Source organism: Camelina sativa, chromosome 3 (assembly GCF_000633955.1).
Source record: "Camelina sativa cultivar DH55 chromosome 3, Cs, whole genome shotgun sequence".
Classification (NCBI taxonomy): domain Eukaryota; kingdom Viridiplantae; phylum Streptophyta; class Magnoliopsida; order Brassicales; family Brassicaceae; genus Camelina; species Camelina sativa.
In genome coordinates this window covers 7,775,558-7,803,091 of record NC_025687.1, presented here as the reverse complement: position 1 = coordinate 7,803,091, position 27,534 = coordinate 7,775,558, and the positions used below count along the sequence as shown (strand labels likewise).

General features: G+C 35.9%; 7 protein-coding genes across 9 annotated transcripts; 1 reads left to right on the top strand and 6 right to left on the bottom strand.

Annotated features, from left to right (window-relative positions):
* On the bottom strand, positions 1,410–4,361 carry LOC104775843 (probable complex I intermediate-associated protein 30). 3 transcript variants are annotated; one of them, XM_019243507.1, is made up of 8 exons: positions 4,222–4,361; positions 3,444–3,575; positions 3,027–3,140; positions 2,717–2,773; positions 2,455–2,546; positions 2,178–2,258; positions 1,969–2,067; positions 1,410–1,802 (listed from the first exon to the last, which is right to left on the bottom strand). In XM_019243507.1, the coding sequence occupies exons 2-8, from the start codon at positions 3,493–3,495 to the stop codon at positions 1,614–1,616; spliced, it is 684 nt and encodes a 227-aa protein (XP_019099052.1). In that variant the 5' UTR covers positions 3,496–3,575; positions 4,222–4,361; the 3' UTR covers positions 1,410–1,613. The 3 variants fall into 3 exon arrangements, with proteins under 3 accessions (XP_019099052.1, XP_010498078.1, XP_010498079.1); XM_010499776.2 differs by having other exon boundaries at positions 4,218–4,359; XM_010499777.2 differs by lacking the exons at positions 3,444–3,575; positions 4,222–4,361 and having other exon boundaries at positions 3,011–3,119.
* On the bottom strand, positions 6,824–7,561 carry LOC104775842. Its single transcript, XM_010499775.1, has one exon. The coding sequence runs from the start codon at positions 7,448–7,450 to the stop codon at positions 7,064–7,066; it is 387 nt and encodes a 128-aa protein (XP_010498077.1). The 5' UTR covers positions 7,451–7,561; the 3' UTR covers positions 6,824–7,063.
* On the bottom strand, positions 9,647–14,654 carry LOC104775841 (phosphoinositide phosphatase SAC5-like). Its single transcript, XM_010499774.1, has 16 exons — positions 14,227–14,654; positions 13,570–13,774; positions 13,276–13,441; positions 12,943–13,165; positions 12,755–12,831; positions 12,379–12,566; positions 12,186–12,283; positions 11,935–12,068; positions 11,702–11,830; positions 11,256–11,559; positions 11,044–11,165; positions 10,842–10,952; positions 10,565–10,732; positions 10,302–10,472; positions 10,114–10,201; positions 9,647–10,006 (listed from the first exon to the last, which is right to left on the bottom strand). The coding sequence occupies exons 1-16, from the start codon at positions 14,311–14,313 to the stop codon at positions 9,923–9,925; spliced, it is 2,355 nt and encodes a 784-aa protein (XP_010498076.1). The 5' UTR covers positions 14,314–14,654; the 3' UTR covers positions 9,647–9,922.
* Positions 17,780–19,973, bottom strand: LOC104775840 (uncharacterized protein YpgQ-like). The gene is made up of 7 exons (XM_010499773.2): positions 19,576–19,973; positions 19,386–19,416; positions 19,268–19,286; positions 18,743–18,840; positions 18,504–18,602; positions 18,170–18,342; positions 17,780–18,081 (listed from the first exon to the last, which is right to left on the bottom strand). Exons 1-7 carry the CDS (start codon positions 19,741–19,743, stop codon positions 17,995–17,997), a joined length of 675 nt encoding a protein of 224 aa, XP_010498075.1. The 5' UTR covers positions 19,744–19,973; the 3' UTR covers positions 17,780–17,994.
* On the top strand, positions 20,662–21,550 carry LOC104775838 (agamous-like MADS-box protein AGL61). The gene has a single exon (XM_010499772.2). It carries the CDS (start codon positions 20,732–20,734, stop codon positions 21,374–21,376), a length of 645 nt encoding a protein of 214 aa, XP_010498074.1. The 5' UTR covers positions 20,662–20,731; the 3' UTR covers positions 21,377–21,550.
* LOC109132220 lies at positions 21,702–22,793 on the bottom strand. The gene is made up of 2 exons (XM_019243504.1): positions 21,969–22,793; positions 21,702–21,866 (listed from the first exon to the last, which is right to left on the bottom strand). The coding sequence occupies exons 1-2, from the start codon at positions 22,263–22,265 to the stop codon at positions 21,822–21,824; spliced, it is 342 nt and encodes a 113-aa protein (XP_019099049.1). The 5' UTR covers positions 22,266–22,793; the 3' UTR covers positions 21,702–21,821.
* Positions 22,887–26,705, bottom strand: LOC104775837 (alanine aminotransferase 1, mitochondrial). Its single transcript, XM_010499771.2, has 14 exons — positions 26,327–26,705; positions 25,629–25,679; positions 25,491–25,541; positions 25,333–25,398; positions 25,194–25,255; positions 25,015–25,093; positions 24,826–24,930; positions 24,633–24,743; positions 24,365–24,502; positions 24,077–24,272; positions 23,828–23,982; positions 23,634–23,708; positions 23,351–23,554; positions 22,887–23,253 (listed from the first exon to the last, which is right to left on the bottom strand). Exons 1-14 carry the CDS (start codon positions 26,561–26,563, stop codon positions 23,137–23,139), a joined length of 1,647 nt encoding a protein of 548 aa, XP_010498073.1. The 5' UTR covers positions 26,564–26,705; the 3' UTR covers positions 22,887–23,136.

Below are 27,534 nucleotides of genomic sequence, written 5' to 3'. Positions count from 1 at the left end.
TTTTTTAAAAAATCTGAAAATTGTTTCGTTGCCAATATTAGTGTCTATGTTTTCAAATTAATTAACATTGAATCAAATGTAACAATAGTCAAAAACCCATAAATGGGCTAAACCCTACATTAAACCTTAGTTTGAAACAAGTAGTACAGTATATGGTGGTAATTTGAAAACACACAAATATTTTTTTATTTCTTCCTAAAGAAAAGAGACCTTATTTTTAGTGAACAAGATGCTTCTAGATTAATTGTCGATATGACGTAAAGTTCAGCACATGCGACATGTTCTTCTCATTCCCCTCTTTCTTTTGTCCCATGTGTCTTTTCCTCAATAATTAAATCTCTCTTTATTAATCTTCATGCTACAATTTAATAGTATATTATTGTATAACTTTGAATAATGATTGATCAAATCAATCTTAGTAATTGATTACTTTTATAAACAAAACAAATTGGATTTAGTATGTAACATTGTAAACTAAAACCAATCTACATGAGAATTCTCAAATGCATGAAACCTTGCGGTCCTTGCACTTAAATTTTAAAAAATGTATTATCCGATTCCTCCTCTCTCTCAAGCCATCAAAATTCGATTGGTTCAGAATTCCCAAATGAAGCGTTAGCGGCTTTTTTACCCACAAAGCAAAGCAGGGGGTGGTGGTTTAATGGGTCCCGTTATCCACTGAAACAACCGCATCATCAAGCGACTATGTCCAGAACAAAAGCAAAAAAAATAAGACAATGAGTAGATCCAACGGTGCAGATTCTGACAGTAAGAATAAATAGCTGTCCCACCATCTGACGAGTCGGTGACTACACGTGTGTCTCTCTATCTAACCTTCTTTTAATTTGGTTTGGACTTTGGACTCGAGAGTTCTCAAAGAGATAGAGAAACACAGAGAGAGAGAGCCTTAGGGTCTAACTAGGTGAAGTAACCTATGTAAAACACAAACTTCATATGTATAATTATTGTAAAAATATACTTATCGAAAATTTCTGAATCGTGTTTTCCCTTTTTGAATTTCCAGGTGATTTAATCACATATGTATGTACAATTTTATTCAATAATTGAATACCATGAATCTACAAATTACTCAAAAGTCAAAACCTGCAAAATATGGACTATTCTTTGATTTCATATTTGAGATTTAGTTATTTTCAATAAATAAGCTGAAAGCTAATGTAGTCATTAGTCATTACTCATCAATATCCTCCATTATTTTTCTTTTATTGGTCGTCATCAATATCATCTATTCTATTTGCAAGTTCATAATGGAAACATCAAACACGTTATAATACAATTTTATTATTTTCTTTGTTCCACCAATTTAAGCATGACCCTATTCAATCACGATCATAACCTAATTGTCTACGATAAATAAACTAGTTGACCGAAAAGGATAGACTACAAGGTAAACAGAAGGTAATCACATCTTTGATTTGTGTCAATTCTTTTATTTTATGACATGGTAAAAAAACATGGCTCAAAGTGATAACCAACTTTGCCGCTACACAATTCACCTATGCTCTGGCCATCAAGTATCAACTCAGGCCTGGTTTTTACAAGCTAAAACCAAGAACAATAAAAACACCATGCATTGCTACAATGTTCAACATTCATGGCAATCTCAACGCTTTGATCCAGTCGATTTCTATTCGGAAATCACCTGCTCCTGATTTAGCTCCAACCGCACCACCTTCTGCGTTTACTGACAGTGACATACCTAGAACGCGACCTGGATTCATCTCCATTTCCACATCTATAACATTTCCTCTCCATGTTGGCAAGTATCGAGATAGAGGGATCTGATATGTTCAACCTTAGGTTATTTATAGAACCATTCAAGGACACTCATAATCATGATCTGTCTTGTTCAGCAATATACCTAACTAAAGACTTAACAGCAAAAAAAGGAAGTGTAAAATGCTCTAACGCTCTTGGTTGGTAACATCTATAGAAGTAAGGACTTGCCTTAGCAATATACCAATTGTCCTTTGGAGCAAAAACAAAAGCTTGCCACGAGTTATCTTCTGCTTGCCCCGGTGAGTTCACCCAGTTTTCGGTATAGATCTGAATCAAAGCCAAGGTTTACTATAACAAGTAACAGCTCTGTTGCTCCTACAACGATTGTTTCATCTGGAGTAAAGGAAAGGAAAGGTGAGTATCAACATGAAACTTACAGTAGAGATATAACATCTTCCATCTCCTCTGAGCCTGAGGGCTATTGCATCATACCCATCGAGATCAATGAAGCCATCAAACTACAAAAACAGAGTAAGATAGAATTGGTTACAATTGAACGCTCAGCTGCCTCAAAAAAATTCTACGAGTTACAAAACCAAGATAACAAATACAGTAACCATTTTTCCTTCTTTTGAACAAAAAAACTGATATGCAGAAAATATGTTTTGAATAAGAACGCTTTGTAATAAAAAATGAAAGCTCTGGACTGTTAACCTTCTTTGAGCGCATTCCGCAGAAACCACTCCGACTGATGTTCCATTTTGATCCTTCGCTAAGGTCAACAGATAGGTTCCCCGAGAAAATCCCTATAGAAGATATTTGGATGAAAAACACTAACAAGTGAAGCAGAGTAGAAAACAAAACAAGACATTAAGAAACGATGGTATCAAAACATAGAAGAAATCTCATATTGTGTATTGATGAACTTCAACACAATGACATGCAGGAACACAGAAGGAAATACTAAGTTTCTAACCGGTGCAATCTGATCCATCTCCTTTATCTGGGATCTCCAAGGAAGCAGAAGATAATCCTGTAAAATAAGTATTAAACATGTTGCCGGAAATTAAATATCAAACATGTTGCCAGAAAATAAATACTATATGCATAGCGGATTGTTTACATATCAATGAAATTATGTGAAATGCAAAACTTCAAAACCCTTCATTTGTCCCAGTAGTTGTATCAACAATGCATGGAGATGAAAACGATAAATAACAACAGAAACAATATAAGATCCTCTTTACAGAGCAGATGCTTGAAGTTGAACCTGTCGGCTTAAGTACCTCCATATTCAGAATCGGAATAGAGATGCCATTTCTTCAAGTCTTCTTTAGAGTGAAACTTAAATATATGCTTCTCTGCAGGTGGTACCCATTCTTCAACGTTCCACGTAAGAGCTAACAGTTTGCAGATTGGTGAAAAGAAAATAAGTGAGAAACTAGCACTCCCTGCTACATTCAACACCATAATAGCTAGTAGAGAAATAGGAACATAATCCCGAAAATTTGTAAGTAAGGAAACATAGAACCAACGCCATATTTTCCCTCAAACATCACATTTGCTATCAGTCATTTTCTTAAGTATAAGCACAAGCACAGTTAGATAGAAGGAAGCATCGAAACACAAACAGAAAAACTAATAGATCAAAGAATTAAGTAAGACGTGTATCATAATTGACGGAAAAAGTGGCAGGTGAATACCCTTCTTTGTCGCATTTACTGAGGCTTGCAACAATGATCGAAACCTTGACATGTCTCTCTCTCTCTCTCTCTCTCTCTCTCTCTCTCTCTCTCTCTCTGTATAGCTTTTTTCCCAGACTAAAATGAAGGAAGCTTGTACAGGTATAAAAAAAAAGAGGAGTGTTAGGAATTAATCAAAGCTCATATATTTCAAAATGTTCACACACACGAAAACTCCATGACCAGAACCACACTCCAAGAGAATTAATTACATAAAAAGATAATGCCTTTGCAAGGTTAGAAGATTACGCATTATAGACAGAAGAACTACTATTTTTTTGTTAATTGAAGACGACTGAGTCTATAGTGATGTGATGCTAGCACCACTAGAGCTAGGATTCAATTCAAAACCTTTTTACTCTTAAGACCCTAAACTAATGACTAAGACTAGTACCCGTTGAAGCATTTCAACAAACACCTTGTGAATTGTGATCCAAAAACCGATAAAGTCATCACCAGCGTAGACAGCGACAAAAAAAAAAAAAAAAAAAAAANNAAAAAAAAAGACAACTTGTCGGAAATCCTTCTGAAATAAACCCGACACATATCAACAGAAGCTAACCAAAACATTTCCATTACAATTCATCTTTGACAGGAGAAAAAAAAAAAAAAGAAGAAGCTCAAAACAAGAAGATCTGATGGATGATTAGAATAAAGTTAAAATGCTTAGAACACACGATTACTAACTCAAAATTTGAGTAATCAGTAAATGCAGCGATAAGCAAAGGAACTCACTCACTGGATTTGCCGTCACCGTCGCACAATCAGCCTCGGTTTACCGATTGATTAACCCAGTCAAACTTAAAAAGACGAAGAAGACGCACGTCGCCGTTTTAATATACGGCGTCGTTTCCTGAGGCCAATCTTTTGACATACATGGGCCTATTTGGCCCAAGTTCTCCAATACATTCGCAAATAGACTAGGTAAATACTCTTTTTGGAGTATTTTTTAAACAAATTGTCCTTTTTTTTAAATCAAGAAAATTACGTAAAAAGATAGACCAAATATGGAAGGAGAGTATTTTTTTTTTTTTTTTTTTTTTTTNAAGGAGAGTATTTTTGTCCAGCGATAACTATCTTTAGGCAACGAGATCGTACATATTATCTGCATATTTTGGACATGAGATACTAAGATATTACATAAATAAATAAGGTTCATTCATTATGGTACGGTGGTCGAGTTGAAAAGCTTCTCCTATGTCTTCTTTTCTATCCAACACCATTGTACTCGAATCTTAATTAGGACACTAGGAGCCAAACATAATCACATCGTAGTCATCCTTATATAAATATATACTCAAAGAAGTTTATACCTATTTTTGATACCAAAAATGAAAAAAAATGTTTATATTTAGCCTTAGGTCTGTAATTAATTACACTTCACGCCATGATTTAATATATTTTTTTATACATATGAACGATTATCAGTGCATCACAAATTTACAACTCGGGCACACTTATAGACGTCGTTACTTAATAAGTAAATTATAAGATACTTTTATTTCTTATACTATTAAAGTAATTATTTTCCATGACAACCATTAATGCTGCCACTTGAAGTTGAAAAGCACAATCACAATTGGATATCCAAGTTCTCTGTTCCACGTTCACTGGAGTTGACAAGGTTCCACCAGAGTTCACCAATGTCAAGCTGTGGATCAGGTCTATAAAAAACAAGCTGTGGATCAGGTCTATAAAAAACTTCACCAGATCATGTTCGAGGAATGGAGAGGAAGTCGCAAGGTTTGTTCATAAACGAATTTTACATATATGATTCTGAGAATGATTTTTGATATCAAATTTTGGTTTTTTTGTATCAAGGGTTATTCCAGGTATGGGCGAAGCATCAGTAGCAGCGACAACTTCCAGCAACAATAACTGATTGGGAGTATAGTATAGATATAAATGGTTGGTGTGATTGTTATATATATGGCAACAAATTAGTCATTTTTTTTGTTTTTTTAAATGTTTAATAGATATTAGCAAAAAATAAGCAAAACATATATAAAATATGGACAAAACATAAGTAAAATATTTTTACATATGTATTTATAACACATAAAATAGAGACTCACATATATCATATCATCTATTTTTATTATCACATAAGCATTTTGTTAGTTCATTAAAAATATCATTTCGTATAAAATTTTAATACAAGTTCAACTTTCATGTTATATTTTGTATTAAAAATCCATAATATTTTGTTTGTTATGAACTTGTATTAAAATTTTAATATCAGGCCTCTATTTTAATGTATATTGTCTTGTTACTTCGTTGACAACCTCCTGTACAGCTAGCGCTAAAAAGGAAAATAAGCATGGCACCTAATAAAGGGATTGAGTATATTGAATTAATCATAAGGCTACACACATTTTATAGAGAGATTTAAGAGAGCTCTAGACTTAACCAGACTTGACTAATTACATTAAGACCCCTTACATACAACTTGTATATTTACAGCCCATATATATACAACCTCAGGCTGTTAAAGAGAATTCAAGCAATATACTCATAATCACGATCTGTCTTGTTCAGCAATATACTGTACCTATCTAAAAAGACTTAACAGCAACAAAAAAAAAAAAGATTTGTAAAATGCTCTAACCCTCTTGGTTGGTAACATAACATCTATGGAAGTAGGGACTTGCCTTAGCAATATACCAATTGTCCTTAATTTGGAGCAAAAACAAAAGCTTGCCACGAGTTATCTTCTGCTTGCCTCGGGGAGTTCACCCAGTTTTCGGTATAGATCTGAATCAAAATCGAAGGTTTAGTATAACAAGTAACAACTTTGTAGCTCCTACAACAATCCTTGTTTCATCTGGAGTAAAGAAAAGGAAAGGAAAGGTGAGTATCAATCAACATGAAACTTACGGTAGAGATATAACATCTCCCATCTCCTCTGAGCGGCAGGGCTATTGCATCATACCCATCGAGATCAATGGAGCCATACGTACTTTACTTAATTAGTCATGTTTAAATTATACTCAAAAGAATATTATACTTGTAGTTACACTTCAGACTTCACGTCATGAATCATGATAGTCATTTTTTATTCATATCATCTCAAATTTACAACTCGGGCACACCTATAGTTATAGGCATAATTAGTACGTATGTAATTTTTATAAGATACTTTTGTTTATTACTTTATTATATTAAATAATTATTTTCCATGACAACTATTGCTGCCACTAGAAAGGCAAGTAGGACCGTGCGTGCAATTGGATGGCTCTGCACATTATGTGCGGCGAATTTCATTCTTCTGAAAAGTAGTAACACGCGTAAACAAAAATAAATACGTACTATAGAGTACATGTACATAAAACGGACCAAAATCAATAAAAGATCAATTTTAGCATTGTTTCAATTTATTAATCATTAGGGATAATTATATTAGACACCCTCTTGTCCGACATAATTAAAATAGTAATTGGTTAAGAGAACTAAAATCTAAACAAATAGCTCGGGGAAAAAGAAAAGCAAAGAAAATGGTTTGTGACCGCATTGGATCATGTCGAATCAAACCAAAAAAAGTATATATTAAAAGAAAAAAATTAAATGTAAGTATTGGGTCATCAATAAGTATAGAACTCAGCCAACTCCTCGACGGATCCTCTTTCGCGATCATCACCATCGTCGAGATCAGAGCAACTGTTTTTGAGCATCCATAACAAGTGCTCGAACAATACGACTTCACAAGCTACTAATACAGTCTCTTGATCGTGACGTTCTTCTATGAATCTCGAAGACCGATCAAGTAGTTCTTGGAAAAGAGGATGAGCAATGATGTGGGAGCTAAGCATGTAAGGTCTTCGTGACTTTCCGACGTAAACCATATGGAGATCGTCGCACTTTGAGACCTCAGAGGCGGTGGACGCGGTGGTTGAATGGTGGTTCTTCGTCAAGGAAGGCCATTTCTTTATGGCTGACTTGAGCTTTGTCAGTTTCCCGAATCTAGCCATAATTAGTGAATATGGGCAAGGTATTATTGGTATTGAAGATGAGAAACAAACTTTCTTGGTACGTAAACGAAGTATTGGGTTCGTTTGTATTTATATAGAGGGATAGATAGAGAAAGAGAACAGCTAAGATAGATAATTTAATTTAATATAAGAAATATAAAAGGCTACAGAATCCGTAAAACTAGACTAGTGTCTCCTTTTTCTATTTTAATTTAATATCTATAGAATATCTTATTATATGTATGTAGATGTGTCGATGCATGTTGATATGTGCATACGTGTGTTTGTGGGCTGGACGATCTCCTCTTGTGTATTGTTGTGTAATGTATCGGACCAAGGGTGATCGATTCTTTTTAGATAATAGATTACATATAATCATGTCGACGATGTTTGAGATATATTTATAAGAGATCTTTATGATAATTATATTTAGTGTCGCGCGTAACGTTATGATTTTGGCCGAAATGGCACGGTGTCGGTGTAACTAGTGAATAGTAATTACTAAAATAAATTACTCATAAAAACTAATAATTTACTGTTTATTTTAATTGACCAAGACCGCAAAACGGAACAACAAATGATAAACGGATATATCTAGTTTCTTCTTTTGAACAAGCGGTCCGTACATTTTAATTCTTTGTATATTTGTACTATCTTGAATAAAAACAAATTCGACAATTGACATCATATAACATATATACATTATTGGGTGGAAGAAAACCTTAGCATCTGTCAATATCAAACTACAAATTGTTGAGAGATAAGCTAATAATTGAAGGAGGTTTAGAAAACCTCTATAAGATGGTCCAAGCATACACTGTTAAATAGTTTAGTCTAAGAGATATCAAAACAACAAAATAACCACGAGCATCATTAGCTATTCATCACCTAAGTAATACTAGTGGTTTTTAATGCTTATTAATAAGTAGTTGTAGTCGTCTTAATGATTTACTCAAAAATGGAATCCAGATATAACTTTCTTTAGCTAATTAAACAAAGCAAATAATATTTTGCTTATGTGCATTTGACTATCTGCGATCGGTTCAATGTATTCTACTACATTTTTTTTTGTACATTCATAAGAAGGTATTTTTTAAAATGTTGACATTGGCCATGTTCTTTTCATCATTTAACATTTCCATCTAAATGATCTATTTAAATGATACATCTAAATGATTCATTTTAATGACAAATGACCCAACAAACAAGATAAAAAAATAGTTCATTTGGATAGTCAATCAATAATTCTCTTGTTATTTTTTTATGAATCATCTTCATCCAAATGAATTTCAAATTTTTGACTAACATTTTAAAAACCATTCAGATGATCCATGTGAATGATTCTGGATGATGTTTTTTTTTTGACAAAAACGAACAACACTTGAATGATTCATTCACATGGTCCATCCAAATGAATAAACGAACAAGGCCATTGTAATTTAGATATATTAATTTCAAAACCTAATGCTATAATTTTCTAATTAAGAACTTGTTTGGTATATACCCTGAACTGTTGACACAACCCTGGTCCTCGTAGACAATGCAGTGTATAGACGTACCAACTCTATTGACTAAATTTTTATTGTTTTGTTAAATGATTAAATCCAACAATCATCGAATTAAATTCAACAGTGAAGAAAAGAACTGAATTTTTATTTTTATTTATCTCAGAAAGATCGGCCAGCTGTATTTATTTTTGGTGGGCGAACATACAATTGCCAGCCAACAGCCAACAAAATCAAAATATTTAATGAGAAGAAATAAATAAAATATTCTGAACAAATTTGTTAGTTGCAAGAGCAAAAAAAAGCCAGTTGGGATGGTGTTGTTCTTAAAGAGTGCGTCACAACTTCTTTGGTAAGGGGTTTAACCACTAACCAGCCAGTTTAAAGAGTTTGAGACATACCAATGTATGTATATTTGCCTTTACAGTATAATCTAAATAAACTTTTTGGTCCAATAATTTTATCAGTTAGGATTTAATTAAGAAATGTATTTGCTGGTGTTGATTCTAGTATTGAGGCATTAAACGCTCGCGCGACATAGGATTAAAAGTTTAAAACCAGATGATGATGATGTTTCTTGGTTGTAATTTTTCAATACAATGCGGTATTATGCGTTCCAACTCCTAATCACACAATTTCTTTCGGTTCAAGAATGGGCCGTAACTATATGGAAAAAAAAAAAAAAAAGGAATAATCAAACCAAACCCTCTCTATACCAAACAGAAAAAAACAAAATCAAATTTTGTGGGTGGTGAAAAAAAAGAAAAAGAAATCAAGGTTGCTAGGGAAACAATAAAAACAAGAAACATGGACCTTTACAAGGGTGAGTCGGATATATATACAGAGATGTGTAGCTGTTATGGTGTGCTGTCCTGTTATATATTGCTCTTCAACCCTGGAGTACCTGGCAAGTAACCAACGTTACCTTCCGATGCAAGGCACAAACAATTTCATCTCCAAACCCTCTTTACCATGGTCTTCCTGAGAATACCCACCGAGCGAATTCATTTGAGAAACCAGACAGCAAATCGGAACCACCAATTATAGGAAACTGTAAATAATGGGAAAATCCAATCGAGTCAGTGTCTTTCTCTGCGAACGCGTTAAGAAAAAATCGATAACTTGAATTGAAAATGATATGGAGAAGAAGGACATTACATCAAAACTAGAGTTTGTCTTGGTTAACGAAGTAACGGATTCATCCAGGTCGGTGAACAAGTTATCTGAGGAACAAGAAGACCTTGAGCTGCAAGAAACATTTAGAACATGAAAGAAGGTTCATGTCTGAATATCGTAAATGTATCACAATGCTATAGGAACGATGCATACGGACGAATGTTTTTTACCTGCAACGTTCAAACATTTCTTCTGCTGGAGTAAATTTAGTTTTGTATGAGTGTGCAAAGCCAGGTACATCACTGGGCCTGTGAGCTACATAATTAGAGGAACTGCCTGGAAACATCTGCCCTGACCCTGTTTCTCTTAAAAGATCTTCATTGCGCATAACCGAAAGGAAGCTGAAGATGTGATCAAAGACAAAGGTAGAAGAATCAGAAAAAGAGTGTTAATAAATGCTTCAAACAAGTTAAAAAGAGAATCTGATTCACACCTTAAAGAAGCTGGTTCAGTTTCACAGAATGGAAAATCTAAATTTGTTCCTGAGACACCCCCGTTTAACCCTTCATGTGAAGGCTGAGAATTTTCGCGTACCAGCTCCCCCAGATTTAAATCACAGTCCATGAGAATGTTATCGGAAAATGATCTCCTAATTAGTGGCCTGCAGTTCATATAGTGTATTGGAAGAGATATTAATCATTTGTAATTTACATGTCAACTCAATTTAGAATAGTTTCCGGTTTAGCCAAATTTTCAACAAAATTAGGTACCTCATATTTTCGATATCTAAGTTAGAACCAGCTCTTCCGATGTTGTGCTGATCAGAATCCAGCTCCCATAGTGCTGGCCTCCCCACTCGAGGCCGGAAATGCCCCAAGAACCTGTCACCAGAGACAGTATTTAGACTAAACGAACAAGTAGCAAATTTAAAGACGAAAAAACAAGACAAGAAGTTTGTAAAATATAGCTTACACATTGATGGCGTTCTGCTTATCACTGTCCTGATACGCGTTATTGTAGTGACGGCGCATAGCTGTGAATATATCACGCTGCCTCGTCACCATGTTCCAGTTACCTCTCAGATCACAAAACATCTGCATACCATAAACTTTCTAAAGTTGAAACACACAGTTCAAAAATATATCTAAAGCATAGTCAGAAAATGTGTTGTAAAACCAATTCACCTTGCTGTGTGCTTCCGAGCCACCATACTGCAGCGCAAGTGTATTACCCATGTTTTGGTAAGCTTCCATTAATTCTATTGCCAGAGGATTATTAAGATCGACGACAGGAGGTCCTGATATTTCCAATGTATGTAGCTGATGCCCAAGAGCTACGAGTCCGTGGGCGTACTGCGCAAAATTAGTGCGATCCAAGCAGTCTATGCAGTTTGTCCTCAAGACCCCATTTTGGAGAAAAAATATTTCTGCCTTGGAAGCTTCTTTTTCTGGACTATTTGCTTCTTCATCTTGACTCGGAAGAGGGTTACTAAAGCATAGTATCATTAGTATTAGGACTTACCAACAAACGTGCAATAAATTCAAAACTATGTGTAAGAGAGATAATCAATAAATTACAGCTATTGTTACATGAAGAGTGCATTTGCTATATAATAGCATACCAAACTTACTTGTAAAACGAATCATAAATTACTCCATCAGCTCCTACACCTGAAGGAACTTTACAGTAAAACAAGTCAGTTAACTCCAATGCTTTCCTTGCAAAGATACACAAGTGGTTGAATGCACCATCAGCTCCTCTGCCAAATGAAAGGAAAAATGGTTACAATTCTAGGATATAAAAAGACTTATTATACAGACCAACTCATTAGTTTCTGCTTAAAGGGTGCATAAAATGCAGTACTTTTTGTAGTGTTTGCTTAGATCGAAATGGATTGCCTTTAAACGATTCTCCTTGTCCATGCCTCTGTTAATAAATCGGATTGTCTTTGCAAACTCTCCCCGCAAGATGTTTTCTCGATGCTTTTTCTCACCTGTCTGATAACACAAAATAGCAATGATATATACACTCAATATTATCTTTCAATAATCCAAGAACAGGCAGAAGCAATGTATACAATTTGAGTTTTCCTAGAAAATGAGAGAGCAGCTTACCTTTAGGAGGTTCAGAATTATTATCCTCTTCCCATACCTCTCTCTCAGATTCTTAAAGTGCTGTTGGGTAGCCTCATAATTCCCGTCCTTCTTATTCACTGTGACCCAAAAAACAAGACAAAACCAAGAGTATTAAAGATAAGATATGGAAAAGTCCAAGGGATCCTTTTTGCAATTTTCATATGGTGCTTACATATAATCTCGGGCTGTGGGTTGAAAACCGATGCCTCCTGTGACCAAAATAAGGGTATGGAGCCTCGAATCTGCACAACTGAGGTTATTGGGATTTTCTGACCAGCAGGAACCACTTTGGAAACAATCTGCTCCGTCTCAACATCATTGGCTACCCTGCCTATATCATTTACACCACGCCTTAAATATCTGCACATTAACAAGGAGGAGTTCATATCAAAGGGATATCAATACTTGCCCCGATCTTTCAAAGGGAGTACTGAAATATGGTATTGTGTAATCCCCCAATATTACAATTATGTTAAAGAGCAAGTAGGCCGTGAGACAAAATGAAAAAAGGAAACATAGAAGGTAAAGCTTTCAGAATGAAGAACTACCTTGTGCCAGCATAATGACGTGAACGCCGAGCAATGATAGTGAATACAAACTCTTCACCAGATACTGAACATTTAGTCTAGACAAAGCAAAGGATCAGTAGACATTAGTGAGGAAAAACTTTAGATTAGCAAAGTTTTGGAAAACCATCAGTCTAAACAATTCATATAGGCATGCATTTGTTTATTACCTGCTGAAAGAAGCCGTATACCAATGCAACTGTCCATATGGTATTCTGCAGGATCCGTCTGATCTGGCGTGTTAAGAAGGCGTTCCACACGAACATTGTGTTGTCGTGAACGTTACCTCTCTCAGTGTTGCCGATGTTCTTCTGAAGGGTATACATGAGGTGATATGTGTAGCTAAAGTAGAAGTTTTTGCTAAGATTCACCACGCTTAGGAGCCTCTTGTACCTATAATAGGAAGGGGAGTACATGTCGGATACGCGTTCTGATAAAGTTAACACCATAAAGTTTTCATTTTAAAAGAACATAACCATTAGAAGAGTAATCTATAGAAATACCTCTGCTCGGCGTCAGACTTGGCCACTTTGGTCAGAATGGAAGGATGTGGAATCACAATCATTTGACTCTCAGCAATACCATAAACTGTATGGCCGCAGATCTCACCCACTTTCTTTCTTTTTGTAATCACCAGCATGTAATAAGGCTCCAAGAATCTCACAAACCCTGCACCCCAAAAAAATCAACATTGCTCAGTGAGTACAGAGCGATACACTGAAACCTCCAAAAAACAAAACAATGAGAAAAGGACAAGGGACAGAGTGGTAAACTGGTAAAGAAAGAAGAGGACATACCAATGATACCATAGCAAGTAGTGATAGCTTTAAAGCCACCAGAATCCTCGTTGCCTACACTCATCCGCCTTTTAAGTTCGCGCATTTCTTCTTTAGTATACCTTGTAGGATCTTCATATAAATTCAACTCGTTCAAGTCCCTTCGATCAATCTTAAGAATCCTCCTAAAGCTCTTGTTCTCATCTCTTCCAATCAAGTAAAAATTCTGCACAAAAAACACATTTTATTCACAAAATTCAAATTCAAGTGCTAGATTATAAATTGCTAAAAATTTCATGTAAGCAAAAAACAGGCTAAGAATAACTTAGAACCAAAATTAGACTCTATACATAAAGTCAAGCTAAAGGCTCATTCATGACTTACACATTACAACTAAATTGAACCACCAAGCAAACACAACAGACGGACTCATTAAATAATAAACCAAAACCATCTTAGAGAATGTGAAACCAAAAAAAATCAAAATCCATTAAAACCATAACAGTAGTTATCAAGGCAATTATGGGATTTAAAAAAAAAAAAAGATTGACATTGATGCAAATCAACATAAATTTAAAAGAGACCAAGAAAATCAACAAGATTCACATAACCACAGAGCATAATCGGACCGAAATCAAGAGAAACAGGACAAGGAGGAGAAGCTTTAAGTTTGGTTACCGAGGGAGTAGCGTAGAGTTTGAATTTATGAAGAACAGGCAAGTTAATCAGTTCGGGCCTCGGTTCGAACCGAGGCTCTGATCCCATCAGACCAGATATATCTGAAATTCCGAAACCTGAACAGAAGCTCCGACCCGGTTTCTAACCCCCGATTTCGAAATCAGTCGATAACAGAGAAACAAACAGACCAAAGCAGACGAGAAAAAACTAAAGCGTGAGGAATTAGTAATCAATATGGGAATTTCTTAGAAATTTCCGAATTGGGAGAAGGAGATAGCGATGAAGAAGATGATTCGAGAGAGATGATAGAGAGGAGTGGAGCCGTCGAAGGATTGTGACCAGGTCGAAGAAGATGATGAGGGGAAGACTTTGTTTTTTTTCTTTTTCTTTTAAATGGTAAAATTAATAATCTGGAATTTTTAGTAGCTTTCTGCTTTTATTTGTTTACCTTTTGGGCGCTAATTCCCCCCCCCCCCCCCCCNCTTTTATTTATAGGCTTTACGATACGCTGTCGTTTTTCGTCAGGTATCTTCTTTGTTAAAAAAGGCTCTCGCCTTTTGCGTCTTCTGATTTTTTTTCCTTCAATTGATTTATTTTATATACATAATTTTTTTACTTTTTTCACCTTTTGTAATTGTCAAATGTTTTTATAATTTAGAAAGGCAACCTTTGTTTTCTCTTCTGTGTGTCACTTTTTATATTCCTTTTTTTTTTTTTTTTTTTTTTTTTGAGAAAATGAGTGTTGGTTATATTCTCATAAATAAGAAATACTTATTCTGTTTTAATATAAGATGTTTTAAAAAATAGAAGATGTTTTAGAAAAGTTTTTTGTTTCATAATATATGATGTTTTCAAGTTTAGATGCAACTTTTAGATTAGTTTAGTATTTTATATTATGCAATATTATTTATGATTGATTGAATTTATTAAAAGTAAAGACTTTTTAATCTGCATGCTTTACTTAAAACATCCTATATTTTGAAACGGATGAATATATGTTTTGGTTTCAATAGAATTTTAAATCATGATAAATTTTTTATTTTTTTCAACCGAAGATAGTATGGTAAAATGTAACATATCTTTTTCTTTATTTTTTTTTACGATGGAATGGAATGTCGTATCGTAGAGATGCACGCTAAACACATGGAGGAAGAGATTGGGTCCACCATACATAACATCATCCCTAATAATTTAATTCACGATGATGATGGTGATCTTTTCTTATAAGTTTTCTAAAATATTTCACGATAATAATAATAATAATTCACGATCTTTCGTTATTCTTTCTTTTTAAGTCTTACTGTATTATATTAGTTCATCTTGGGTCCGGCTTCCGATATTATTACGACTAATTCTAATTTCAATAGGAGGGAATATAATGACATTTTACCCTAAATTACGTACATGGACTATACTTTTACTATGCCGCCACGGCACCACACCACCAACATGTTTCAATTTCCGTTCTAGTCACAACTATTTCCTCCTCCGACAAAATTTTTAACCGTAGGGTCATTTTACGATTATTCATTATAGATAATTGTAAGTGTAAGTTAAAAAATAGGTGACTTTTGAAATGTAATTAGCTTATGAAGACTTTTTATTAAAACACAAAATGAAGGCGTAATGGCCGACCTGTTCGATGGGTTGAATCACTAATTACTCCTCTCAGTGTTGGACGTGTGTTATGTAGAATGGTAATAGATTATTATTGCCTATACCCGAGATTAGTCTTTTCTTTTCTTTTCTGTTTTTTTTATTACTACAAACCAAAGCAACGAACGACTTGGCTAAATGTGAACAATATAAATCCATTCGATGCATTATTATTAATTTTAACAGAAATTCCTTTTGCACGAAGTTAACTCTCTTTCCTAATATTATTTGTTAACAACTGATTATGGAAGCAAAGTCCCAAAAAAAAAAAAAAACTGAGGAACAATTGTCAGTAAAAGAAGAAAAAAATGAATAAAAATTACTGCAAAAAAATGTCAGTAAGAATAATCATGTTTAAATAGCAAAGGGTATTTGAACTTCGCTAATGATAGCTAACACAAATCATATAGACTCTATACTTAAATACTTATTTGGAAAACTCAAATATGCTAAGGTCTAGCTGGTAGTTCTTTTTAAACCGGCCATGAAACTGATATTATTTTTAGTGTTATAAAATCGAACTTAACTACCATCACAGATAAGATAAAGATCACCCAATTAACAAAAACTAGTATTTGTTAAAAATATACAAGTTTAAACAATGTAATGTTATATAATATATTATGGCCGACCGATGATAGCCTCGATCCACTTAAAATTCCAGAAGACATATTTTTAAGTCATGTTAGATGATATCATCATCTTCCACTTATATATAAAGAAGACTTAAAAACGAAAATAGAAAGTCAATATTTAAACCACTGACTTTATAAAAACCCTTTACGAAAAAGACAACAACTGACTTTGGCGTAAAAAAAAATGAAAAAAATGAAAAGAATAAGACTGGCTCTCTTTATCAAAAAAAAAAAAAAGACTGGCTTTTTTTTTTTTTGTCGTCTGAAAAATTCCGAAACAAAGCGAGAGTTATACATAAAGAGAAGAAAATAAAGATAAACTCAAACGATTATGCTGTCTCATTTCTCACTTGATGCTGAAGCCAAGAAGGCCCTCCAAGTGATAGATAAGACTGTAATCTGCCATCCTTTGAAACACTTTTTGCTATTGCCCCTGCGACTGAATTTGCAGTACTTGCGACTGATGTGGCCTTCCAAGTCACAAATTTAGAGAGGTTCTCATGAATGTTGCTTAACAAGATACTGAACCGCGGCCAGGCTGATGGATTCTTGATCGCTTCAATGACCATAGCGTTGTCCATAGCAAATTCTACTTTAGTAATCTGAAGAATACTCAAAGCTTCTATCGCCCAAGATAAGCAGTGAAGATCCGCTAAGAATTGTGAAGCATGTCCTGGACGTGCATCTCTCGCATGATATAGAACCTGTCCAGCCTCGTCCCGTACAATCCACGCACCGCCTGACAAGTGAGATTGACCATGCCACGAGGAACCTACATTGCATTTAACAAATCCCGGTAAAGGTTTACTCCATTTTCGCTCCAGAATCCCTTGTGAACGAGAGTGACGCAAAGTATCCTCAGCAGGTACAACTTGGAGTGCTTGCCATTGATTCCAATCCTCATATGCCTTGGAAACTAAAGCACGAACATCACCACTCTTGCCCTCAAACACAACTGTGTTACGGTGTTTCCATATCCCCATAGTATCCAAGGGATCGGAGCTCGGATCATATGTGGGATCGTGTCATCCTGTAGCACCATTAACAGATGTTCTCAATTTTTACCCAAATCCACAGTAGAAAAACCCCCAACTGGACTCGGGACGTTAGCTAAGGCAAAAGCCTGTCTCGCTATTGGACACACAAACAACATATGGCAAATGGTTTCTGCATCGAAGCCACACCGCAAACAAGATACATCCCTACTACACCCACGCGATGCCAAACCTTGATTCATCCCACAATCATTGGCATTGACAAAATAAAGAAAAACCTAATTATTAGCACATTTATAATTTTTATTTTTAAAAACCAAAGCATTTTAACATTTATAAATGTAAACTTATCACGAGGTATGTAAACCACATATATTGGTTGGTTTGGTCGGGTACAACTGACTGATTTAAATCAAATTAAGTAACTGGTCGACACATCCTCTGCTTTTTTTCTTCATGCATCATCGATCATTCTTAACTTTTCAAGCTGACCCGTCCCACTCTCCATAGAACTCCTTAAGAAACTCTTCCATAAACTTGTGCCTTTTCTCGGCCCTCCTTCTACCCGCCTGATATTTTTTTCAATCCCACATTCAACTCTCAAATCTCAAACAACTTTCCGGATAGTATATAGAATTGTTTTTCTGTTAATCTTACCTCGGTTTTCATCAGTTGCTTTAGCTTGAGGAGTTTCTCATGAAAGTGATTAATAGTTGTTTGCTCCTCCTTCTTAACGTACTGCTCTTTGGTTAGCTCGGTCCGGGGCTTGACGTCAGGATCATGAAGCACTCTGTTCCTGCTTCCACCAAATGTAAAGCAACGAGCAATTCCTAAAACGGAAAGAGAACAACAGAAAGTCAGCAACTACGATCACAACAAATTTCCTAATATAGAGAATCTCCTGATGACATCACAGCAGATATTTGGCAATGACATATCAAAACTCTTAAACTGTCAGAGAAGCGAAATACACACAAGAGAGCATTCTTACCTATGGCACCAATTGCATCAAGGCGATCAGCATCTTGAACTACCCCAAATTCTGGAAGAGATTCGCAGAGTGCTGCACCAGCTAACTCGTCTATGAAACCTGGAAACAATACACTTGTTCTGTTCTTAAATGTAGATACAAGAGAATGCAATTTACAGACATATTTTGCTTAGTCGCAGTGAAAACTCATGCAAGTTAGTAACAGTACATTGGATATGCTGAGTAAAAGTGAGACTAACCCATTCCATTGATGATCGTTAGTATCTTCATCTTCTTGGTCTCTTCTATACCTTCCTCATCCAGGAAATTCTCAACAAGTTTTGCTTCCGAAGGGTCTCTGAATCCCGGTTATAATGTAAGTTTGCCATGAAGCAACATGTCAGGGGCAGAAAACTAGTCATCATCATCATTCATGTAGGAATGTTTTATTACCTATATACACAGTAAATTTCACTTAGTAGAGCCTAGGGTGGGGAAATCTGGCAAGGAATCTCTCACAAGCCTCACCTAATGGTATCCAATATAAGCATTTGCGAATATATGGAATCTAGCACCTATGTTACCAAATTACGAGGAGACTCTAGAAGCACTTGTAAGTGTATTAATCAATCCAGGTTAGTTCAAACAAAGTTAAATGCAGGGGAACATAGAGAGTTTCAGGGGCAAAAAAAGTAAACACTTTTACATAGTGGAAGTACGAATCTCAAGAATGTTGCAAGGGACTCGAGCTGTTGAAAATGAAAATAAGACTTAGGGAAACAAACCTTATGTACTTGTAATCACCTGATAAGAGAGAGTAAGAGATACACACTATATATGATCGATCTTTGGAGTATAAACACATGGCTTAAAAGAAGAGGATTAAAAAAAGAAGGTGCCTACCTATATCATGGAGAAGAGCAGCTAACTCCACCTGCAAAAAGATCAACAGAGATGGTTCACCCAGAGAGAAAAATTTAATATTGACAAGAAACATCTCACAATCTATAGCACTACAAGAACTTAACTAAGACTGGACTAGGAATGTGAAAATAGAATAACGAAGAACAAATTAAGGGTTCCAAAAACTCACAATTTCCATGGAGTCGGAGTTGGAAGAGAGACCTTCCTCGCGAGCAATAGAGAGAGCAAGGTCTCGGACCCTCCACACGTGCGCGGCGTCATGAGAAGCATCGTTTCCTTTCATCGCCTTACCCACCAGCTCCTCCGCCTTCTTCATCACCGTCGCCGTCGCCGTCATTTATCTATTCTCAAATACGCAATCTTCGGACGGAGGTGGATAGAGATTTTGATTTTTCAATTGATTCAACTCGGCCGTCTTTTCCCGACGACCTTTACCGGAGTCATCGGGGAGGAAGAACATGATTTTACCCTTTTACCCTTTACCCTTTTACCCTTTTACCCTTACGCTTAGTGATAAGAGAGTATCTTCCACATAGTGTAGATGAGATCGGACTGCACACAAATTGGCAACATTCATATCAATAAATTATTATATACACAAAAATGTATACAAAAAAATTTAACTAGCTGGTTTATTAAATTTAATTTTCCGTTAATCATGATTTGGATTGTTATCAATGAATAGGATCGGAATGATGTCATTCACTCATCAATCACTTGTTGGCCACGATTTGAGATTATTTAATTTTGATCAATTAATTATTTAGACATTTTACCGTGAATCCGTGATATTTTGATCAATTAGTTAATGTAAGCATTAAGCAAAGAAGACGTCATCATGTTCATTTCTTCTGCCGATCGACGGCCGCCATGCATGATGTTACGTGTGTGTGTGATGATGGATGGTTGGTAATACATGATTCGCTTATCTTTGGGTGGACCATATATTTATATGAATATTTTTGTTTTTTTTGGTCGATTATATGAATATATTACGTGTGTCACAACTGATTATTCAACGAACGAGTAAAATGGGAACTTATCCCGGATATATATATATATATATATATATATATTTATTTCTATAAATTTTGTCTAACAAAACACGTGTCCTACATTTTAGCGAAAGAGTATCTTTAATTCATGAAATCATTCCCAAAATGTTAAATAATTGGGAGTGCATTTAAACCAAACTTTCCATAAATAAAGCACAATATTACAATTGCCTTTATTACAGCATAACGATGAACAGCTATATAAATCCCCACGTCCAAGAAAAACCTAATGATATATACTTTCTTTAATCTCTCCTTCCCGCTTTGGTCATGGAAGAAGAAAGAGAAACATCATCATCGATGACCTGCGTGACGACGTCCAAGGATCCACTTCAAACCCCTAACGTGTCTGTTAGTAAACCCCAAAAGGAGACAACAGCACAAACAACCCCTAAAACCACACGAGGTAGACAGAAGATAGAGATCAAGGAGATCAAGGAAGAGAGCAAGAGACAAGTAACCTTCTCCAAAAGACGCCGTGGGCTGTTCAAGAAATCAGCTGAACTGAGCGTTCTCACCGGTGCAAAAATCGCCGTCATTACGTTCTCTCGATGCGGTAGGATCTACAGGTTTGGCCACGTAGACGCATTGATCGACAAGTATCTTCGTAAGATTCCGGTGAAGTTGGAGGGATATGCCGGTAATAACGCGGCGGAGGAAGAAGGTAGGAGGTCGTGGTGGGAGCGTCCGGTGGAGAGTGTTCCAGAGGAGGAGCTTGAAGATTACGTGGCAGCATTGAGTGTGTTCAGAGAAAATTTAGGGAAAAAGATCATGGCCATGAGCAATGATCGGCCGGTTGAGATTGTTCCGGCATGGCCAATCAACATGATGGGTTGGAAACCGATGATGGATATGCAAAACTTGGAAAATCTGACGGATGGGATTACTCGCTGCCGTGTAGGTCAAAACGGGTGATTGCTTTTGGTCACTTGTATAAGTATTCCTCTAGAGAATTTCTCAAGTATTTGATTTAGTTTTATGAGTTTAGTTATATGATTTTATGCTATTTTATATTTGATTCATTGTTTTCTTAGCTTGTATACTTTATACTTTGGAAATCAAGTTGTTTGAATTATTAATTTTTGAACACGTACTCATAATGTAGAAAAGTATTAAATCAGTCAATCCAGCTTCCAATGTTTTTTTAATTTTTCCATACAATTTGACTCAACGCAAAAAACAAAAAAAAAGCGTAGACTAAAAGTGTTAGGTTAATCCAAAAAAACTTGCAACTCGCTATTCACCAAAAAAAAAAAAAAAACTTGCAACTCGCTTTTCTCTTTCACGTTGGACCGTCTGTACAACTGCGCTCCTTCAGGCCTCAACACATCCAGGCTAGCTCATCACTGACTAATGTTGACTATTTCTCCACGGACAGCATACTCATACCGTCATACGTGAGAACCTGAAATCTCCAAGAAAAATCATATTATTAGAGTAACACAATTTAATTTTCAAGACTTCACTCACTAGAGTTAGATTCAGACATAGAAAAAGAAAAAACCACCTTGGTATTGATGGGGTCAAGAGAGGAAGAGGAAGCAGAATAAGCCATTTCCGAAGAAGAAGACAAGTGACGTGATGAAGAAGCAGGAGTAGGATTTGGGGAATTCGTTGGGACTTTTCGGAAGCTATCTTTTTCTCTTCTAACTGGGGCTTTCTTTAGGTTCTTGCCTACCTGAAAATCTCTCACAGCTTTACCAGAAGGTGTCATTGTTAACAGAGAACGTCCCTCTACACTATACATACTTGCTGCTAAAGATACAAATAACACAATGAGAGCAACTGAATAGAATCTCTTCATTGTGAGTTCTCTTCTTGCAATTCCGTTAGGAGTCTTGAAAGCTCGTATAACTTGTTTGGTCTGTTATGTTTTTGTAATTCTAACTGAGAAAATCTTGGATAGATGTGAGTTAGATAAAGAGAGACTTATAAAGCTTCGTGCTATGCTTTATATAATACGATTGGGGATCTAACCACGTGATCTTACTTTTACTACTGCTATACTAATCAGATGGTGAGACACTTATCTTAATCTCAATCGTTTTACTGGTGATGATAGTCCTCAGCATCTGCATTCAATCATATCGATGATACCATATCATATGTAGAGAAAGACGACAGATCCACCTATACACATTACCTAACTCATGTGCAACTAACTGTACATGTGTGCTTTGAAACTTGGGGATGGTGGCCACGTGAATAGAGAACGTGATTACTGCCTACTGTTATTAAGGGAATTTGGAGGTATTAGTGCAAAGTCCAATTTCAAAGGAAAATTTTTCCAGGTAACAGCTGTTTTGTCTCTCTACGAATCATCACTATTTTCCTGCAGTCGTATGCAGAGATTTATATTTTTTAAATGAAGAAAGAACGAAAATGATTCTATGAAATCGTGACTTAGAACATGGAATGGGTGGAAAAGAGTTTAACAATCGTTTATAAAAGCTCTTTCAATAATATAGTATGGTTTATGACTATCAGCCAATATAAAAAAACAGAACAAAAGGTGAATAAGAAGAAGAGAAGAGCACTAACTAATGCTCTCACATCTCAAAAGCTTCTGTAAACACGATGTCGGTGAAAAAGAAAAGGAATGCATGGGACCTTTTTCTTATTATTACTCAAGATTGATCATAAATCTATATAGAGAGATCTTCAAAACAGAATGCTTAGTCGCGGAACTCGTCCATGAAGCTCTTGTGGAACGCAGTTAGACGATCAACAATCGCTGGAATCTTATCCTCTTGGGGAAGTATAGTGCACCTGAAATGCCATGTTCCGGGTACCTATATCAAACCCAAAAAACACACACACACAAGATCAATAACAGTAAGTGAGCTTTTGGTTCGGTTCTTTAAAAGAAAGCTTTTTCTTTTTCCAAACCTGTCTAAAGCCAGAACCAGGGACTACAACTATTCCAGTAGCTTTTAGAAGGCGTTTGCAGTAGTAGTTGTCTGGTGCTGTCTTTTCCGCCTCGGCAGCTGCAATCGCCTTCTTTGAAAGGTTAAGGCAAGGGAATAGATACATAGCTCCTTCTGCTCTATTGCATGTAACACCCTCTAGCTTGTTCAGAGCCTCTTCAAGAGTCTGCACGGTTTAAATCCAGACGTATTAAGAACAGGAACATCTAATGATTAGTCCTAATTCTCTATAATATGCGACTAACCTTTGCACGTTTTGCTAAAGACGAGAGAATGCCATCCTTCTCTGCTATGTATGATTCGTAGGAATCATCACCAGGCTGATACAATTTCATAAAAGCTGTTAAAGTCAATTATCGGAGTGGCAAGTTCAAGCCACCTGGAGGAAATTGAATCAATTGTGAATATGTGATGAGAAAGTCATATAGATGTTTTATACCTTGGGTGGGCTCATGATGAGGCTAGCAAGAATTTGACCACCGATGTTGGAACAAAGATTCACAGAAGCAACTTTGTAGATCTGCTCTCTTACATCAGAAGTAAATCCAGTAACCTCCATGTAACCACCTCTCTTTCCACACTCTCCATGGTATCCTGTCGAAAGAATGAATCCAGTTTTAAGACTAATTTCATATCGCCAATAATGAGAAGCTTATCAATTAACTAAGATGATTGTTCTTTTTCAAACCTTTGGAGATAGACTGGAATGAGACTAAGGCAAGATCCTTTTCACCGTAGCCCATAGACCGGGCTACTTTCTTGAAGGAATGAAATTTCTTGTCAGGGACGTAAACATTTTCTTGGTAAACCTCGTCGGCTAAAAGAACTAAACCCTCTTGTTTGCAGAAATTAACAATGTCACGCTGGTTTTCTTCCGCAAGAACCTTAACAAGAGAATAGCAGAGGTCACATTTAGACGAAACTATCATTTGCATGGATATAGATTTGTGAGTTTTAGTCTCCAAGATCCATTTACCTGCCCTGTCGGGTTTCCAGGGTTGATGACAGCCAAAGCTCTCACAGTGATACCTTTTGACCTAGCATCGTCAAGTTGCTTCTTCAGCTCAGATATTTCAAGGCCCCATCCTGATGCTTCGTCAAGGTAGTATGGAACCTACCAGAAGAAGATGACAAAAATCAGAAGAAGGAAGACAAAAAAAACTCGGAAGTAGATTCATTTCCCCAGTTGATATAGTCATCAGTCAAAATGATATCATCATCAGAAACAGACATTACAAACATACCAAAGTTCCACCGTGAAGGGCAATTGATGCTGAGTACAATGGGTACTGCGGAATAGGGCAAAGGATTCCATCTTTCTCTGAAGTTATGAGAAGTTGCATCATCATATGAACCTAGAACGAGAGGAACGATATTGTCACCTTCAAAACAAGGGTTTCAAATTCTAAGAGTTTAGAGAAGTTTGATAATCATTACCCCTGGGCTTGCGCCATCTGTCATGAAAATATCATTAGGATCAGCAGGGAAACCATCACGGGCTTCAATTCCAGCAGCAACTGCATCTCGTAATCCCTTGATACCCTGAGGCAGAACAGAAGATTAAAAGACTGGATCGTATATTGAGAGGAAGGAAGAGATGCTATCAAGAGTTCTAATGCCACAAACCTGGCTGTGGCTGTAAGCACCAGTCGCTTTCCCGGGAATTTGGTCCAGAATCTTCCAAGCCCGCTCAATTGAATCAGAACTAATAAAAGTTGCAATCAATTTTAAACCAAGTCTTATACCACGATACAGAAGCAGAGAATTATAGTGAGGTAGAAAAAAATATAAACCAGTTTTAGTACCTGAACAAACCATGTGTTGCACTCTCGTCCAACAGGGCAGTGTGGGAACACAGAGCAAGAACCTGAGACATAGATGTTACAAGTTAACTCACAAGTAACATGTGGAACAAATCAGCACCATAGAAGCTCACTTATGTACCTCTCTGAAGAATGTTATAGGCTGTTGACCAAGAGACTGAGGATTCCCGATATTACAGTAGATAATCTGTCAAAAGCATAGAAGCTTGTAAGCTTTCATTCAAGACAAGAATCAAGTTAGACAACACCAAAAAGGACTAAACACCGATTATAACGTACCTCATCAAAGGGATAAGCGTCCTTGTTAATCTTCAAATCATCTTGCAATTTCTGTGAGGTGAAAGCAGAAATCAAAATGAGCAAAACAGTATCCACTTAAGAAAAATACAATCAAGGAAAAAAAAAAAGATGTTTTACCTGAGCAATGTTGACAATTTCTCCACGGACAGCATACTCACATTTGAGAACCTAAGATCCCCCAAAAAGAAACTCTATCGTTAGAATGAAAAAGAAAAACCCAAACAAAAGCTTCAAGACATCATCAGTCACTAAGAGCTAGATTAAAGATGCAGAACTGTTCCTTGACAAGAAACTATTCAACTGGAATAGTATGAGCTAAATCAATTCAACAAATTAAAGAGAAAAAGTAAGCATCAAACAATCATTTAATAAATCACAAGGATCGAATCTAGGAAGAACACATAAATCCAGACTTTTATAACATCCACAAAAAGGGTGAAGAACAAAAAGAATTTCAAAAAGTCCCAGTTTTATATGTGTATAATATAGCAAAGGATCACCAAGTGATATATATATAATACTTAAAAGAAACAAACCCATCAAGGTGTCAATGATCTAGCTGCGTAAGACGAGGATACGATATCATATCATATACCCTTAAGCACACAAGCATATTCTCAATATACCCTCCTAAATCTAGCACAGAGCAATCTTTAAGAAGGTAAACAAAGCTCTTCGCTTTTACAAAATCAATCGAAAAATCCAAACCCAGAATGCAAAATCACCTAAAACTCCAAAAGATCAAACTATTGTTGATTGAACAAAGAGAAGAAATAAAAGGCGAGAGAAACAAAAAAAAAAAAGAAAAAACCAACCTTGGGATTGATGGTGTCAAGAGTAACGGGAAGAGAGGAAGAGGAATCAGAAGCAGACATATCGGAAGAAGAAGAAGAAGAAGACAAGAGACGCGATGAAGAAGAAGAAGCGGAAGGAGCTGAAAAGGGAGGAGGAGGAGGAAGAAGAGAGAGAAAGGTGAGGTTTTTGTGATGATGATGACGACGACGAGTCTGATCTACAAGATTTTTGGCTTGACCAATCACGAATCTCCGCATCTGTGTTGTGTGATAGAGGGATTTATACTTCTATATTTCCTTGGTGCTCAAACCAAATTTCTCTTTTTTTTTGTTTTGTTTTTGCTCTCCAAAAACGAAAGTTCCCTAATTCCTGTCTTCTCTCTCTCTCCTTTTCACACTGATTTTGACATTTTTTTCCTTCGTCCACCGATTTGGAATTTATGGAATTTGCCTTTTCTTTCAACGAATATTTATTTATTTATTACTTTTTTCCCCTAATATTTGTCACAAAAGTATTTCTCCTTTTCAATTTCTTTCTACAATTCGTACATAACCCCAATTTTGATTTTTCTTTTTGAAACGTCTTCCATTATATTAATGAACAAATTTACTGTGAATATAAACAACTTCTGGATCGTGGATTCAGACAAAACCATGTGTTTTTATTGTTTGGGGGGTCAGCGCTGAAACCGCTGTTTAAGATTAAGAACTTGACAAATCTCGCTAATTAAAAAAATGGTATAGATTCTTTATCATTATTGGCCCAATTACTTTTAGATTCTCTTTCGGCCCAACTTGTTAGTGAGCAATTTTATTTTAATCATATTGTATTGTTATAAAGCAAAACGGCGTCGCCTTTTATCCTTAAAAAAGCTATAGCCCTGTAAGCGGCGGCAGTTTTTTTTCAATGTCTTCCTCAATGACTGAAATGGATTTACTGATGAGTTGAATTGCTAATTGTTTTTGTTTCTTTGTAGGCATTAGCTAGGGATTTCGTAGATACTAAGTTAGGTTTTACAAAATGATTTGCTAATGATCCTTCTTCAAATATCAACTGCTCATTTCAAAAATCATTAGCAATTGCTAATGTACATATGCCAGTATTTTGTGTTGGATGCCACTTTTGTTCCAGATGTCTTGTAATTAATCTGTATCGGAAATTTAGAGAAGTAAACTTTTATGTGTCAAAGTGAATTTAGTGCTCACAAGTGCTGGTAAATCATTCTGAA